The sequence below is a fragment of the Spea bombifrons genome, chromosome 5 (assembly GCF_027358695.1).
Source record: "Spea bombifrons isolate aSpeBom1 chromosome 5, aSpeBom1.2.pri, whole genome shotgun sequence".
NCBI classification, from domain to species: Eukaryota; Metazoa; Chordata; class Amphibia; order Anura; family Pelobatidae; genus Spea; species Spea bombifrons.
In genome coordinates this window covers 13,115,422-13,133,236 of record NC_071091.1, presented here as the reverse complement: position 1 = coordinate 13,133,236, position 17,815 = coordinate 13,115,422, and the positions used below count along the sequence as shown (strand labels likewise).

The following is a 17,815-nucleotide window of genomic DNA, read 5'->3' as shown; positions in this document are numbered from 1 at the left end:
AGACGAGGTGTTGGGGGATTATGACATAGCTTTCTATATGTACACTAGTAGAGCCAATGTCATTGAAAAGGATATTTTGCAAAACACCTTTTTCTTGTATAGTTTAGAGGATGGTAGATCACCTGCTGTCTCTCTAATCCAATTAAGAATTTATATATATTCAGGAGGGATGGAGGGAGGTAGGGCTCTTAGATTTTTATATATATATATATATATATATATATATATATATATATATATATATATTCAAGGTCTTTGCTTATGCAAAAGTGTTAATACTACATAAGACATATGGTCTAAACATTGCTGTGAAATTAGCAGCCCTTCATCCTACCAGTATTTATATATTTCACATGAGCTTCATCCGCTTCTCCATGGCAGGTGCCTCAGAAAATGTCCCCAGCACGAGAACATGCAGTCATCTTGGAATACTGAGGGTTAATTTAAAAACCAACAATGTTTCTAGATTTGGGTTAATGTGTGCAGTGGCTAGACCTCCAGAAGATGTTCCCTGGTGCTTATTTTTTTAGGTATCTGCTTTGATGTTCTGTTATTCATGAAATCGCCAATTCCTTTTTTAAATTTTTTTTTTTATTATATCCAGAGGCTTGGAGATAAAACCGGACCAGTAATTCAAGATAAAAGCTGATTTTCAAGAAGCAGAAGACTTTCCTCCTGAAGCTTCACTCACTACAGATGTCTTCCTTTTTTTGTGGTGATGAACCGATGCACACAGGGACAACAGACAATTCTCTCCTTCACTTTCTGTTTTACCAACGCTGAATGGACAAGCAGATTTTCACGGGATTAGACCAAACAGAGGCAAATAGTGGAAGCCTTTGTGAGAAGGCCTTAGATATTTATTTTGTTTTTAATTTATGTAGCGTTTGTTGCACTGAAATGTCTATGTTGGCGGTGAAGTCCGAGAAAGATAAAAATGTATGGAAGAATTACCAGCTTGGAGTTTGGAAGAAACTAAGTAAGGAGATGGAGTCCTCCAGTGGCAATGTGACTGCTGTGTACTTTTGCTGGTAACGCAGTGCATCTCATCTTCAGGGTTTACTAGAAAGTCCTTCAAACATCAACATCTTCTCACTGGTCTCATAAAGGTATTAATAATATATATATATATATATATATTAAAGCAGAATAAATATCACAGGGATGTCTACTCGTATCGTTTTCTGTAAACAAGTGCAGAAAACAGAAGGGATGGTGAAAGGGTTAATTTTTCCTTGGGACAGCATAAGACTAATGCAAGTGCCTGTTGCAAAGCTCACTGCGCAAACTGGTGGTAGTGCTGCTGAGCACATCTTAAGGGGACAATGTTTACTGCAGTAAGTATTCATGTTGCACTAGCAGCTTTTATCGTCTTAAGTGCCACTAATATTTGGCTGGGGCAATTTCTCCTAATTTCACTAAAGAGTTTTATGCAACTCTAACATTAACTCAAAGAGTTAAACAATCTCCCGTGATGCCACTGCGGAAGACTACAAATCCCATAATGCTCCACCAGTCATTGGTTGAGGAGCATTGAAGTCCATAGCGGCGACCCCAGAGCATACACACTTCCCTCCCTTCCCTGTTTACAGAGAGTGTAATGTTTGGAGTTTATACGATTTTATACATTTAGCAAAGTTCAGAAATATATATAATGTAAAAGTTATGAGTTCCAAGTATTTAGTTGTGTTACTGCGATGGCCTGCCAATAGTTTATTCTCATCTGTATATTTTCCGGTCAGTACCATGATTTGATTTCTAGTCTCCTGATTGGCTGCAAACATTAAGGCAGCAATCAGAATTTAGATTTTCTTCCAAATATGTGTTTTCTTAAGTGTTTTACTGCCAGCTTCATTACCTGTCCTGTCGAAAATGCAGGGATTCTTGCAGCAATAACAGACAGAACAGGCGGCTCATACTTTTTACTTAACTATTTGATCTATACATTCCTTTCATGGACGACCTATTGTTGTCCTACGCTAAAAGTACAGAACCTTTCACTAATCGTCAACATCATTAAAGTGATAAAACATTTATACAGCTGGTTGTAGGACTACTTATTTGGTGTAACATATTTGCATTGTATATTGTAGCAAAATAGCGTCCGCTGTATCTTGACCTGCACTGTGTATTCAGCGGAAAATAAAATAAAAAAACCCACAAATTTAGAAACGTGAGGTTTTGCTGCACAGATCTTACCTCATTCTGTATATAAGCTTTTTGTGAATTTGCTTTTGTAATTTGCTTTCGAAAGAAAATTCATATGGAAAATAAAAACACAATAATATTTTGATTTGTAATATTTCTAATCGGCAAAATAAAGACAAAAATGTAATTTATTTTTATATTTTTTAGGAGTTTTAAAACCTTTCCATGGGTGTTTTTGTACACGCTATTCTGTAAAACAGCATCAGTGTGGTTTGTTTTTCTGATTTGTTACCCACTGTTTAGCTAGATCGCAAAAAGAAATAGAAAAAAATTATTGGTTTGTGTTAATAATTTACTTAGTTGTTTAAAAAAAAAAAATCCATGTGTACTTAAACAATTGTTAAGCGGGGTTTTTGAATAAATTTTAATCCGTACAAAAACTGGTTAACATTGTGTGACATCTGGTTTAATTAACCCTTTCAGTTCAGTGGTCTCATAACCGCGGCTGGTTTAATTGAATGTGAGAGATGAATAAGGCATGTGAAAGCAAATGTTTTCTTAATTACTAAGGGAATAAAAAAAAAGACATTTATTTCCCCCCATAAACTGCCTGTTTGTGACCTGGCACGAGACCTTCTTCCTGATAATCCGGAGCAATGCTGTGCCGTGTGTGCGCAGATGGATACATGTGCGCCATGTCATGTTAACGGGAGGATGTTATCTGATCACATCCTGAATGGAGCCAGCGTGCACATGTCCACCCACGCACACCTGGGATTTAATGGGCACGTGCAGGGGCCATGTCTGCCTAGTACAGAAAACATGTTATATGACTATAAGGTGCCATGCCTCGTATAAAAATACATCTGTTGAGATAATGGGTTAAAAGAAGACACACAGGCAGGAAAATAAATGAGAAAAACCTCTCAAATCCTTGCTTTCTTACTGTGGGCAATTTATTCACTTATAGCACTTAGGTCAACAATTCACTGAATGAAATGGGTCAGGTCCAGCTTGGGCACTGAAGGCAGACAGTCAGGTTTATCACAGAAACTCCTGGATCTGGATCCAAAGTAAGGCAAATCGATATTTTACGGAGGAAGATATCAGGTTGTACTGGTAATCCTGGTTTACTGGACTACACAATACAGGCCCTCGAGAGCCCATTAGTAGTTATGAATGGTCTGTAAGGCATGAGCTCTACCAGTTAAACAGCCAGAGAAATGGTAAAAAGTAGAGAGGAGATCGATCCTTTGGTTCCTGTCCGGTAATAACGATGTTCTCATCTTTCGTGATCTGGAAACGGTATTATTTATAGAGATTGAGGAGATTCTGCGGCGTTATTTGATAGTGGAGAGTGAAAAGTAACCATAACATGAAATTTACTATACAATTAACACAATTTAAGACATACTGCTATGGAAAGAAGGCCGGTCTGGTATTATGAGTTTGCACTCTATTAACCTTTAAGAGAAAGAGAACATTTAACTGCCCACGGGCCATCGTTGACTGCCTTGTGTATGACGAGCGGAAATTATAACTTCCTCTTCTGGATCTGCATGATTATTCCTCCCGTTATCTTTATTATCTGTTCCCTGCCTTATTATGAAGTTGCTGGTTGGTTCAGGCAGCCATAGTAAGGGAAGGAGTGAGGTAAGGAGAGGAAAGAGAAACTTTAATTACAAATATTTGATTAAATACAAGTTTTCAAAAATATTTTGCTGTTTTTAAATCATTGTTTTCATGTTTTCAGATATGTGCATATTGGCCATATCTTACTTATTGAATAATCTTTCTGAAGCCTTATCATACTGCCTTGTGGAAGACAATTGAATGGCTCAGTTTCAATCACCCAGTCTGACACTGAATAATGATGGTCTACAAAGGAATTAGCACTGCCAAGAATTAGCTCGTTTTGGTGACTGAGCAGTGGGAGTTGCTTGGAAATAACACCCCTGACAACAATGGCGGCCCCCAGGTCTTCACATAAAGGAAGTTTATCAGAAGAAAATAAGACCTACATTTCTTGCTACGACACTGGGCTTTCAGGACATGGGTTCGATTAGGTAAAGCTGTCTCTGCCGCAGTGAGACATCCCAGCTTCTGTGACATTACCAATTAAAATATTTTATCATACCGCAGATACTTTGAGAGTGTCGGCCTAATATACACGTTACATCTCTATATACTGCCTGGGTTCCGTGCTGTGCCATTTTAGATGAATAAAATATACCTCTGAGTTACCTACCAAGTCTTAACTAAATTTACAAACAAATAATATATGAATATATAAAATATAGGAAGGGTGAAGCCCTGCGTCTCTGTTTTCTTTCTCTGAGGAGAGAAGCTGCGTGTGGCCATGTTATGCCTGCTCCGTGCCCGCATTCCCTCACAGATTATTATTATTTATGTATTTATTGATATATGGACAGAAAGAATGAGCATAGTAACTATAGGCCATGCAGCAGTGACACACCTGATTGCAGGAAGCACTCCCTGCTCACCTTCCAGTAAGGAAGTGCACAGCTAACCATAATGGAAGAAACTCTCTGCAGTTTATCTGCTGCTAAACACAGGGGGATCTGCTACATCACAAAAGACGATGATCTGACCCTTTTAACCCAAATTTGCTTGTGGGTTAATTTCCTTGATGTAATCCTGACAGAGTGAATCACTTGGTTTCTGACACAAAGCAGAGCCACTGCCCCATAACATATCTCCCAAGTGTTCTGTTTTTTAGGGGGCAGTCCTGATTTCCAGGCCTTATCCTGCTGAATTGCCACTTTATTATTGTTATTAATTATTGTTTTATGAAACGCCATGTTATTCTCCAGCACTGTACAACGGGTCATGCTTTTGCAGGCAGTGATGGTCATGACAGGGAACTTGCTGCTTCCCTGGGCTTCAGGTCAGTTTCTTCAATCTCTGGGCATGGGTGAGATGTCCCAAATACCCCAAATACTCCAATCACTAGAGGAGGAAGTGTTCCAGGTATCCAACTCTTAGAAGTTCTCGGGTATGATCACGGGCTGGTTGGTGATACGAGAGGATCCCCAGAACATCCCATCAAGCTGTAGAACCGATTGAGGTCCGCGCTTTCAGTCACAGCTTCCACACTACCAGCTAGCGGACCTGTTCAACTGAAGAGTTGGAACATAACGTCATGGCCTGACTTTCTGTTTCAACAGGTTGTCAGATACAGTTTTTTCTTTAAAGACCCGTCTGTAAAGGACTGCAGCCCTGGCGCTTGTCACAAGCTTAACAGTGGTGCCACACTTTGGGCACTTAATATTTTGGGTGGTATGCCATAATCCTTTACACATTATCACATTTGTGTGATTTAATAATATGTTAGCCAACTTTGCACCCTATTGTTTGCTGTATCCTGTCTGTGATTACTTTGGAATATATCTCCTATTTTACGATTCATTTTAGCTGTCTTCACATAGCAAGGGTTTAATAGCAGAAATAAGATGCGCATTCATCTGTGTTTCTACTTGAGTATGTTATCATGGAATTTTCAAGTTCATAGTCACACCATAAAACATTCTTTTCTGTGCACAGTAAAACCTGCAGTTTATGATGTGGCAGGGACATCGATTTTCGTTTTTATTAAAGATTTCGCAATAACCAGTGCAATTGCTCTACCCATATGTGAGATGCATTTGAGAGAAACAGATCAAAGTACACCATATTTTATTTCATGATGCAAGAAACAGGAATCATTGGCCTAACATTACTGGCACCCTATTAATCATAGGACTTGGCAGGTTACCACTTCCAAGATTACAGAATATAATTTAGGTTGATGGCATCAACATCTGTATATTAAATGGAGCAGAGACAGAGCCTGCCCTGTTGAAAAATACATGTTTCCTGCACAAGGAATCCTTCTACAATTGAAAACAAGATCAATTATTTGTTTTGCATTTCAGATTTCTATTCATTGTTACAAAAAAACGATACCTGCTGCTGCCCCTTCCCCGAGTCTCAGAGCACAGAGCAATGATTGCAATTTAAAGGGTTAATAGGAAGTGGGGCATATCAGTCATAGGGCGGTAAAGTCTGGCTGTGAGTGGCCAAAACATGTTGCCAGTGGGCTAAAGGGGCAATTGCCTTTCCTCCACTCTGCCAATGTATGTCTGGGCACCTCTTCATGATGTCAGCTCCCAGTCCTGACATGCTAGTCTAAAACATCTCCTGCAGGCCAAGGAGCTGGAGAACAGGCAAAGAAGCAAATGTGTTTCCCCATATTCTGCTGAATGCCTCAGGTATCTGCCAAGGGGACCACACAAACATTTAAAGACACTATGATGGCCAGATTGTCCCAGGATACGCTCCATGGAGGTTCCCATTTCGAGGAGAAATTAGGTCAAACTACTATTGGTACATAGACCAGAATGATCTCCTTAATTAACTGGAAATGAACTGTCCCATCATAACTTGGCTTTGGAGTATTATGTTGGTCTGTCAGTAGAAAGGAAAAGGTCAAGACTGGAAGGTGATAAGGATTCTTGGTATTCACATTTTACTTATCTCGATATTATGGGCATTTCATTTTTTGGTATGAGATGATGGGCAACTTCCCAACCGAGACTTCAGGGCTGAGTTGAGGTCTTACTGACTGAGCAATGAAACTCAAGTCAAATCTACTGACCTTATTAAAGCGATAATGTACACATCAAAAATTTGCTGGCATTAACCTTTAAATGTCATGTAAATGGCAGCAGGATGGAACTCTCAGACAATATATACGGAAAAGGATCTTTTTTATGTTTTATCCTGGTATGTCGGGTAGACAGAGCCTTCGCTTGCCAGGCTATGGACGGCTCTGGCCTTTTGGCTTTCTTATCTAAATGATACCATGTTACATAGGCACAGATATCCCGGTATTTCTCAGATACACAACTGTGACCCACAACTAAAGGGCCAAAAATTCCTCCAGTGTCTCCTGTATTCATTCTTGTATTGGGTGTTTCGTTCCCCTTATGCTCATGTTTAGAGATGAATAATATTGAACAAGTTATTGCGTGGACAGATACTAACACTAGTTATGCTTTAATCCTGGAACCCTGGTCAATGGCGCAATAGATGCATTTTCCTAGATAATGCCTGCATACCAGCTACATTATCAATGTCCAACTTCCAAAACCAGACCATCTAAAGGTGTTGTTATATGTACACAGATTTAAAAGTGGTGACATCTCCATGCACATAATCCATATGGAGGAAATAATTATCTATACTTATATACGGTATACGGTATGCTGTGGTTTTTTCAAACCTCTACCTCTTCATAGTGCGAACGTCACGGATGTAATGACATAAATATCCATTACAGTTCACCAATGCTTAGTATCGCAAATAGGCCAGTTATAACATTATATCTGTAATTGACCCCAATCACATATGTAATTGTCCCAAATATAGTCCCAGGAAAATGTCTGTAATTTGAGTCACTTTGATCCAAGAATAGTTTTATGACTTCTTATAAGCAGAGACCTAAAAGAGCAGAATTAAAAACAGGACTGGTTTTATGAACCACTGGTTCCTAGCCTGTATGAAGACCTCACAAACTCAATAACATCAAGCTTTTTTTTGCCAAATGGATACCACTCTAGAGCAAGGAAGAAATATATGAAGACTTCAAAATGATTGCTCAATCAAATGAAATGGGAAATTAGTTGGGACAACCATTGTCTCGTTTTCCCCCCGTTTTCACAGTAGCCAAACATTCCGCAGCTTTGATTTTCATTTTGTGTTTATTGTCTATGTCCCTCGACCAACCTACACATTTCATAAATAGGTTTATATGAAAAAACCAAATGGGTTCGAGATTTTCCTCTGTAGCTCAGCAACTTGCATTAATTGTCTGAAAACGTTTCTGTCAACAAAAGTGAAAGGCAATTAATCAATGGGAAACGCGGTTGGAAATGTTGAAACTCACAGCAAGGCTCTGGCATGTGCATAATAGCCCTTGGCTGATATTTCTAAGGATTCTAGTCCAGTTAGGGACAGAATTGGTTTTGGTGGACCTTTTAGATCCTTGTGGCTGTCTGAATACAGTATTATATTCTTCAACACCAGCTATCAATTCAAAACGTTCTAATCATGGAATCCAACCGGGCATTTGTGTTCGGGATTTGATTCTTATAGTGAGTGCCAATGTGAGCAACAGGAGTTCCTTATGAGTATGGAGTCATTATAGGACAAGTTTTTAGGGGTAGATTGGGTTTTTAGGAGATTCTCATTAAAAAAAAAAGTTTTGTCTCTTTGTCCTTGGCTTCTGCTCATCAATGGGATTATACATACTCTACATGGTCGAAAGTATGTGGACACCCCATCTAAATAGTGCAGTCTGCAGTTTCGGCCACATGTATCGTTGGTGTATAAAATCAGGCATACAGTCATGTAATCTTCATAGACAAACATTGGTGGTAGAGCAGTCCATACTGCAGAGCTCAGGGAACATGATGTCATCAACTTATGTCATCAAAAGTGAGGCCCATAAAGAAATGGTGTATATTGAGTTGTGCGCAGAAGAACTTTGCTGACCTGCACTAAGCCCCTGAGCTCATCTCCATTTGGGATGATTGCGAATGGGAACCAGGACTAATCACTCAAACTCACTCACGCTCTTGTGGCTGAATGGAAGAAAATCCCTGTAGCAATGTTCGAACGCCAACAAAGTACCTCAGCAAAGGGAGAGGACCATCTCCATATCAACGTCCATTATTTTGGAACAGGGTGTTTAGAGAGCAGCTGATATACACACCCTGCATACATATAGAGCATACTAGAAGCTGCCATCAGAGATTTGCACAGGGCCCCATTAGGGCAGAATACATGAGAATTCTTATATTTCCGTTAAGCAGGTATGAACCTCAATGTCGGAACCCCATGTCACATACAATCCTTGGAGTCACTCTATGATCAAGGCTGTTGCAATGACAGCAAAGATGAAAGAGGTTGGATGCTATATCTAATTAAAGTGACCAGACAATGTAAAAAAGACTTGGATTGCACAGAGAGGGGTAAGAAGAGCCACTGTTCAATTACTGGACATGACGTGACTCTAGAGTTACAAGGAAAACCAAGTAAAGTGCTATACTGTTTGATTAAAAAGCCTCCTGACAGAAGATTAAATGGATGGAAGACAGGAGCAGAAGGCACTTTGAAGTTACTTAGTGCAATAAATAAGGCATTCGAAGAGAACACAACTTCAGGATTTACTGTTTGCTCTATACCATGAGCTGTTATTAACGCTCTGTGTCTGAAACAGGTAACACCAAAGCACAATCTGGCATAGATTCAAAGAGAAACTGTAACATTCATAGCTTTTAGCTAAATTCATTCTGCCTATGATGTTTATCTTAAAAAGAACTATTATATATAGGGTTTGAAATGTAGTAAAAAGGCAAAACTGGCATTAATAAGTAATGAGTTTCATGTTCCCTTCTCACTGGAACTATAGATATAAAAAAGAATCTTCAGGTCTGTACATCACATGGTGAATGGAATACCGGCTCCTTGTGTATTGGGGTCCAAACTGATTTTCATGGGAGGGCGGCCCTAATCAGAAAGTACCTATTTTCTTTCTTTTTTTTTTTTTATCCAAAATTGGTAGCCTTAATTTGTGAACTTGAGCCTGCTCTGGTGTGTCAGAGGTTTAACCGGCCATGATAGTGTAAGTGCCAACTTTTGATGATATGGTGATGGTCAACTGGCCCCTTTGTTCTTATGGTCTGGCTGGAGGGTTGGGGCTTCCACTGCAAATCTATCTTCTCCATCTCCCATTTGTTTGCGTTCACTAATCTATTGGAAGAGGAGCTTAGAACTGCACTGAACACAACAGGCATTATGTATCACAATTGTTTTGGTGAGAAAAAAAAATCTTTTTATACAAACATTCAATGATTTAACACAGCAGCAGGTTGGAGAAAACGCTGCGTTCTGATAAACAAAACCAACGTAATGGTCAGTATCCCGAGTTTAAGAACTTTTACCAGGGATGAGACTTATGAACAGTCCAAGCATCTCAACCATTGCTCCGAGCCTCCCGACGCATATGGGGTATCATGCATTGTGTGTGTCCCAACTGATCACTTGGAACCTGAGTGGCAGCTGCGTAATACCTCATAATAAGCAAAGACACTGACAGAATGAGCCGCCCGAGCGGACACAGGATAAAGACAAGTTGCTCTGTGGCTCCACCAAGTAAAAACTCTGGGAAAAACCAAGGAGCTCTGCGCGGGTTTGCCTTGTGGCGCAGTACATTATTTTAAAGAATGACTGCTACATTCCTAGATTCTTCTTCTGCCTTAAAGCATCAGACCATCGCAGGTTTGTGTGTAAGCAGCAGGAACTTCCCACTGGTGATCTTCAAATAATTATATCCTACTTAATTACCTGCTCAAGTACCGAGTAGAAGGTCAACAACTAATTAGTTAACACTAAAGTGAATATTGAATAGGCGGATAACAGGGTAGCCATTATCTCCAATGGGGACCCTGTATGGCAGACTACCCATTAAGAGGTAAGACTGAGCCACCTAACCTGCTAATTAAAACTCAGGGCCCAGTGAATAAGACCCCGTAGCGGGATACGATTCCAAACACAGCACTTAAACTGGAACGCATGCAGACCGGAACCAACACGAGGGAAAACGTTCATTCATGTCTGTATTTAGACAGCAAGAATAACTGAAAATTAAATGAACAACTTATTTCGTTGTGTGATGAAAATAAAAATGAGTCTTAAGTATGGTGTCGTAACCATAGCAACCAGCGGAATGGCCCAATCAGCAGGAATGCTTCACTGGTTGCTACGGTGGTAAGATCATTTTCCTACCGGTCGCTTTTTTTGTACATAAAGGCTAACGTATCACATGTATCTGTCTCGAACAGAAGCAATATTATCACATATGTCTATTGCAACAGAGGAATGATTTCTATTAACAAAAGTGAAGAATGAAAGGACAGCGTTAAAGGCAACCCCTAGGCAACAGGCCTTAGACCACTCAGCAATTACCCTTACAAAATAAAAGATTGTGTTCAATGTACAGAAACCTATTCAAGGCCGAAACACTAGCCAAACACCATAAAAACTAATTCCAATGTATATTTAACACCTGCTGTTTTACCGTGGGATATGGTTAATTAAGAGCTCAGTATGGCACAAAGAATGCTGCAGGAATGCCCGCACGCTGGGGTCTCAGCTTCTGCAGCAATCTTTCTGGCCTTTGTCTAATATTTATTCTGCAAAAACCCTCTTACAGTCAATAAATGTTTTTCAGAAATGGTACATCTGATGTTTCTTTTAAGAATTGTTGTAAGTGATCAGAAATGGTGTTCCTGGATATATAAAGAAACTTGATATAGTTTTATGTGACATCAGCCGCCGTCAGACATGTTTCCTTCATTTTCCATGATTCCCGGTAATGATTGTATTGGAATCTTATCACCCGTTGTCTGCAGTGTAGTCCCACCATATATAAAGTACGGGGTGTGACAGCAAGATGACAGATGTCACATCCAGCATAACAAAATGTTTTATTATTTATGTCTATAAAAGAAAAAAAAAATTCACATAAAGTATAAGGATCTCGTGGGACGAGACAGTTCTCCATCCTATACTCCAGAAGCCGGATGCCAAATAACGCATGACAGGGTAATGTTTAAGTAGAACTCACCATTTCTGTTTAATTATTAGTATCAAATTAAAAATAAGTTTATTAAAATAGTCTTTGCATATGTTATTGCTCTCTTGCATTGCCATTAAAAATCAGCTCAGTGTGGTGTTTGAGCAGAAAAGGTCACCAAAAATATCACATGACTGACAACAATGGCCGCCTCCAGGTCTGCAGATAAAGGATGTTTATTGGGACGAAATGAGAGAAAGCAAGCAGTTTGTTGTTCGTTATATAAATATAGATCCACACACAGGTTAAATGTACATCCGTAATACTTTAATGAGGACTGATAACGAGAACCAAACAGATACACGTTTTGCATTATTGGGTATGTAATGTGGGTGAGGTAGGTTTGAACAAAAAGATTTTATTATATACGGAGGAGTCAAGGCAGCCAGGCTGCTCTATATATTTAGTATCCCTGATAAATTAGAAATCCAAACACTTTATAGTATAAAAATATGCTTTATTTTTTCAAGCACATAACGTGTTAAAGATGGTGTCGGTTCTTTTGTGGTTTCCTAAGGCACATCACACGTTGAAGATAATACTGAGGCACGAAGCACATTACTGCTCATGTGTTAACACTTGCGGGTGAGTGCAGTCTCAGCTCTTCGCCTGCTTCTTCTTCTGCACCAGCTCCACGAGCAGTTTGTACCTACATATACATTCTTCCTGCAAAGAGAGAGCAACAGTCATGTGTACAGCGGGTATAAATACGTATTATGATATAAGTTACGGATACCATAAAGAATTGTAAGGTATCGCACTTTACTGTTATAAACGCTGCTGTTTCAAACAGTCATAAAATACATCATTGTAATAACCTTAAGTATAAAAGACAAGAATGCTGGCACTCTGTAACAATGAGGAAAAATCACTGCATAATAGTAAAAATTATTTTTCCTTTTATAGGGTACGTGGTTAAAATAACGCTAAATATGTCCAAAGTATATAGTTACGTCAGCTACACACCAATGGTGCTTTATGAACACTTAATAAAATTAAGTAGCCTTTTAACAAAGCAGAAAGGAATAGTAAACAGAAAACATCCCAGTTTTACGTATATAGATTTTAAAGGATATATCTCCCTATCTATAATATATGTTTGTATATATAATACTTCATGTGCTGTAGAATTGGTATATTTACAAAACATATGGATTGGTGAATATATGATTATATCATTTTATATATTATGTATTTTTTTATATACACACACACACAATATGAATCTACGATGACAGGGAGGCCAAAAAGGTATAGAGGGCACTAGTTTGAAGGGGTTACAATCCAAACACCTAAGTAAAAACCCTCAGGAAATCCACACTCCCGCGGAAATCAATGCGTTCTTTAGGCACATGCGCATGGGGGTCTTATTGGGCACCCTGTGGAACTTTTGCTGAGCCAAAACCCTCCTCCATGGCCAAGGTGCTGAGGTGTAGGGAAAGAGGGAGATGTATATGGGGGATTCTGCAAAATCTATGTATATGTATGAGGGACCACGCAAACATTTTACAGGACCCCTCGGGTATTTTATGCATTCAAGTGCAGTTCTGTATTTAGCGAAAACATGGGGTACTTGTGGGATAAGCAGAGTAAAGAAAAGAAAGGTACCAGAATTGCACTACATTATCCCATGTATAACCTGTCTGAGCAGGGGCCACTCACAGTGCATTTACACCTAATATCAAGTTTATTCTTGCCTCTTACCTTAGTTTTGCCAGGAACACATTTTGCTATTTTACCCCATCGCTCAGCTGTTCCCTTTGGATACTGTTGCAAAGCCAGCTCCAGCAGCTTCTGCTGATTTTGAGTCCATAGATCCTCCAAAGCTCGACTTTTTTCCTTTTTCCTAATTTCGTCATCACTGTCCACAAGCTCCTCGGCCTCTTGTTCATTATCAAAGTCCCTTTGCCTCCTGCCCCTGACCTTGTCCTCTGCTTCATCTCTTGCTGCCGCCGCCGCACCGTCCGTTACTTTTGCACTCTTCCGTTTGCGGGCGCGTGCCGTCGCCGGGGCCTCGCTCTGACCTAAAGAAAAATCCTGCTCCTCCAACTCGGGCTCTTCTTCCTCCCGCTGGGTGATCAGACTGTCGGATAAGTTCACACTCATCTTCGCTGTGCATTTCAGATCTGATAATCTTACTGTACCTAAAGAGAATGAAAACAAGAAAGATGAATATATAGCCATGCAGCCGGAGAAGAGGTATTCAGACTGCCTTCACAACAATAGCTCCATCTCGCTTACATAGGTTATCACTAAAGCAAACATTAGCGCTCTACAAACACTTCATCCTACAACAGATACATCACATTTTATCCAAACACACGAGCAGACAGTGTCTTCCAACAGTATAGAAAGATGGATGCTTTTCTTTCAGATAACAGACATAGTTAGTATTACCCTGTCTGCAGTGAACACATCTATAATGTCCATTCTGCAATAAGACATTTACTGAACTCGTGGGCTGTTTCTTCTCATCTCTAAGGACGATCTTCCACCCGCCATAGAGCAACTCAACAGAAATATTCCCCGTAGAATTCTTTATTATTGACCTTCAATATATTTCTATTAAAATTATCATTTCCCCCTCCAGGCATTTCTTTTCAAATGTAAACAAACCCAATTTGGACCGTCTCGCCACAATTCCGAATTCAGCCATCCTTTCATTTAATTGAGTTCTCGAGCTTATTGTATAATTTTACAGGAACATTCTCACCATAAAATATATAATAAAGGATATATAATTTCAAATCAAATATCATCGGTTGGATTGATTTTATAAAACAATATTAACCTAGGTCCCCTTATTTTCCCAAATGAAATGGAGATCACCAACAATAATAATGATAAATATAATAACCCAAATTCCTTTCTAAATGGCTCTGTCAGTTAAAAAAAAATATATATAAAATTACTCGTAGAGAATCCCTCCATGCAGCAGATTCCAAAATATCTTACTTTCTGAAATTTCTGGTTACTTTGGGCACTCACCTAATCCTTGTCTACATCTTACTTTCTGCACCAGTTATAAGATAGATATAAAAGCGGTTACATGACAAAGTCATCAGAAAGAGAAAGGACTTCATACACTTGGACTTGAGTTTGCAGGTGAGTTGAAGAAATGTTTCAGCACAAAGGTCCAGCCTTATGTAGGGCTGGAAAGGGGCTTGTTGACCCTTTATAATACAGTTGGGCGATCCAACGTGGGTTTACATCCAACGCCTGGCTTATACCGACTAGACAAGAATGAAGCGGTGCCAGCCAATTCCTCCTTCTGTCCTTATACAATGGGCAAGTATAGCAAAGCGTTACAATGTATAGTGAACATGGGGATTTGAACCCTCTCCATTCCGCTGCAGTTGGGGATAAATCATCTTCTCAGTAGAATAGGCAGAAAAAATATGTTTTATAACAAATATCTTTAAAATATCTTAAAAACTCCCATATGGTGTGCTAGGAAATGTTAACACCATAAACGCGGATTTGATGCTGTAGAAGTTAATGCCTGGGTTGCTTAAGTAACAGTCCTTATAAGTGAGATATCTAAAGATGTGTTTCATTAAAAATACACACCTGATGAAAACGACACCGAATCCTTTGCCTGTTTTGCTTTTGATGTTACCTGGAAAATAAAACGACATAAGTTATAAGTCGACCGCTCTGCGAGAATGCCTGGAAGACATTTAGTCTGAAGCACTAGCACATATTTGCCCCCTTATTTTTCAAAAATCCCACAGGCTATACTTGGCAGGGTGGTATATCCTGGGCAGGGTGGTATATCCTGGGCAGGGGGTATTTGTCGGCAATGGTGGAAAGACTTTCTAAGCATTCTGCTCAGACCCCCCAATAACGTCGGAGGCCTCTTAACTCGGATAAAGTATATCATCAGATCATTTTGTGTGATCAGCAGGTAGAGAGATCAGAGTGAGAAGAGGGTAACCCCCCCAAAAAAAAAAAATAGCCTGTGTTGTTTGCTTTTTAGAAACCTATACTTTTGGAGGCATGATTTGCAATCTGTGAGCATTATGTATTATGAGCTCTCAAAAAGCGATGCACACCTTCTACTAGATTACCATAAAGGCAACATAGATCAAAATCCTAGGCATGCGAGGTGTGATCAAAATCAAGACAAGTACAATAACATTTTTATTTTGTTATAAAAAAAAAAAATGATTACAATTTATAATGGTTTAATGGCCCACTTTAATAATAGTTGGTATTTCTAAGGAAGCCCTACATTTCCATCTAATATTTATGAGAAAGAGGAAATTAGGGCTGGACAACGACTTAGGAAAATTCTTCAACTTAAATGAAAAAAAAGACTGTCCTAAAGGGGGTTGATGAACTAGAAACAAATAAAAATTATCTCTTTATACAACATGGTTACTTGCAGCTTGAGGGCAGAGATAATATAATTTAAAGCAGAAAATATTCAAAATAAGACAATATTGACAATGATATCCTGCCTGCAGATCACATACCTAGCAATCAGAATCTATTACCAATAATATCATTACTTTTATTGTTTGGGTTTTTTTTTTCTGTTTAACCTGTATCGGTACATTTTCCTGGAGCCGAGGAGCCTCATCATACATCGATGGATATCCTTTATTTTGCTTATAACAGAAATGTAAAAGATATATATTATGAACATGCTGTTGGAAATAACTAACAACAAGACTAAGTCAACGGTAGAGCAAAAACAGCGGCTGGCGTACACTTTTCCCAGAGGCGGTTTATCTGGCTGTGCTCCTTGGCTCACATGGCCGGGTAGAATAGTAATTAAGAAAGTCGCCTTAAATCTATCCACCTGTCTGTTGTTTTGCTTCGTACCTGAGCCCTTTTCCAGGCAGCAGTTAAATCCCCTATCGGTCTGCTATCGCAACCTGAATTGGGGAGATTAGTAACCACAGCGAGAAGCCGAATCAGCTTACATCGTCTCAGGCAACGGAGGAAGACTACTTCACAAGTATGAAATCCGAGAGTTTGCTGCCTTTAATTTAAAAAACCTGCAGCTAATAATCACATTATGGCCTGTTTTGCATGCCAAACAGTTTGTGTTTCCTGTTATTTTTACAGTTTAAGTGGTCTTTGTGGTTACAAAAATCGTCTGGTGAAAGCTATAAATTAACATTATAAACATTTTACTTGCGCTAAGTGTGCGTGTGGCCATCGCAATATCACATGTGAATGACACATCCGCTCTATGAATGTACCCAAAAGAAAAACACACATATTATATATATATATATATATACACACACACACACACACACTGATCACTTATGTGTGGGTTTCCAAATGTCTCTACAGTAATGTAACAGGTGGATTGTGGCGCACAACTTACAAAACAAATCACAAAAAAATGGGTGTTTTGGAAATTTCCGTTGTATTATATTTCATGCACAGTAGTTTTTTGCCTCTATTATTATTATTATTATCTTTTATTTATATAGCGCCAACAACTTACGCAGCGCTTACACAATTTGATGTCCCTAATATAAAATATATATATATATATAACAGAAAATTAGCTAAAAGAAGACAGCGCTAAGGCAATACACAGGTATAAAAATATATATTTTATTATAAAAAACTGCGCCAAGTCTGGCCAGGCATAACTAAACAGTGAGTTTTACTCTTAATTGTATTCTGAAATGTATTGTTTGTTGTATGTCTATTTTTGGATATATTTTTGAGATATGAATGCTTGACATCTATATTCTTGTACAAGCTGTGTCATTTATTATTTGACATGTATCTTTTTGTGTTTTTTTTTTATAAAATATATATTTTTATACCTGTATATTGCCTTAGCGCTGTCTTCTTTTAGCTAATTTTCTGTCAATATAGGTTTCCCCAAGCAAATGGAACTCCTTAAATCCCCAGGACTAGCTGCTTTACTAACTACATCTAAAAATATTGAAAACTACCTCCCATCTTCCTCTTATCTCTTCTCATTGATAGATA

At 38.8% G+C, this 17,815-nt stretch overlaps 2 protein-coding genes across 2 annotated transcripts in view; one reads left to right on the top strand and one right to left on the bottom strand.

The window, feature by feature from the left end:
• Positions 1 to 2,287, top strand: part of MLLT10 (MLLT10 histone lysine methyltransferase DOT1L cofactor) — an 84,140-nt gene extending 81,853 nt beyond the window's left edge. Inside the window, exon 20 of the mRNA XM_053467798.1 lies at positions 605 to 2,287. Within this exon, the coding sequence (XP_053323773.1) occupies positions 605 to 649 (45 nt within the window). The 3' untranslated portion in view covers positions 650 to 2,287. The remainder of the gene's footprint in view (positions 1 to 604) is intronic.
• Positions 2,288 to 12,093: 9,806 nt separating this feature from the next.
• The window catches only part of DNAJC1 (DnaJ heat shock protein family (Hsp40) member C1), a 60,582-nt gene continuing 54,860 nt past the window's right edge, over positions 12,094 to 17,815 (bottom strand). Inside the window, exons 10-12 of the mRNA XM_053466024.1 lie at positions 15,419 to 15,467; positions 13,553 to 13,992; positions 12,094 to 12,514 (exon numbers count right to left, since the gene is read on the bottom strand). Coding sequence (XP_053321999.1) covers positions 12,446 to 12,514; positions 13,553 to 13,992; positions 15,419 to 15,467 — 558 coding nt within the window. The 3' untranslated portion in view covers positions 12,094 to 12,445. The remainder of the gene's footprint in view (positions 12,515 to 13,552; positions 13,993 to 15,418; positions 15,468 to 17,815) is intronic.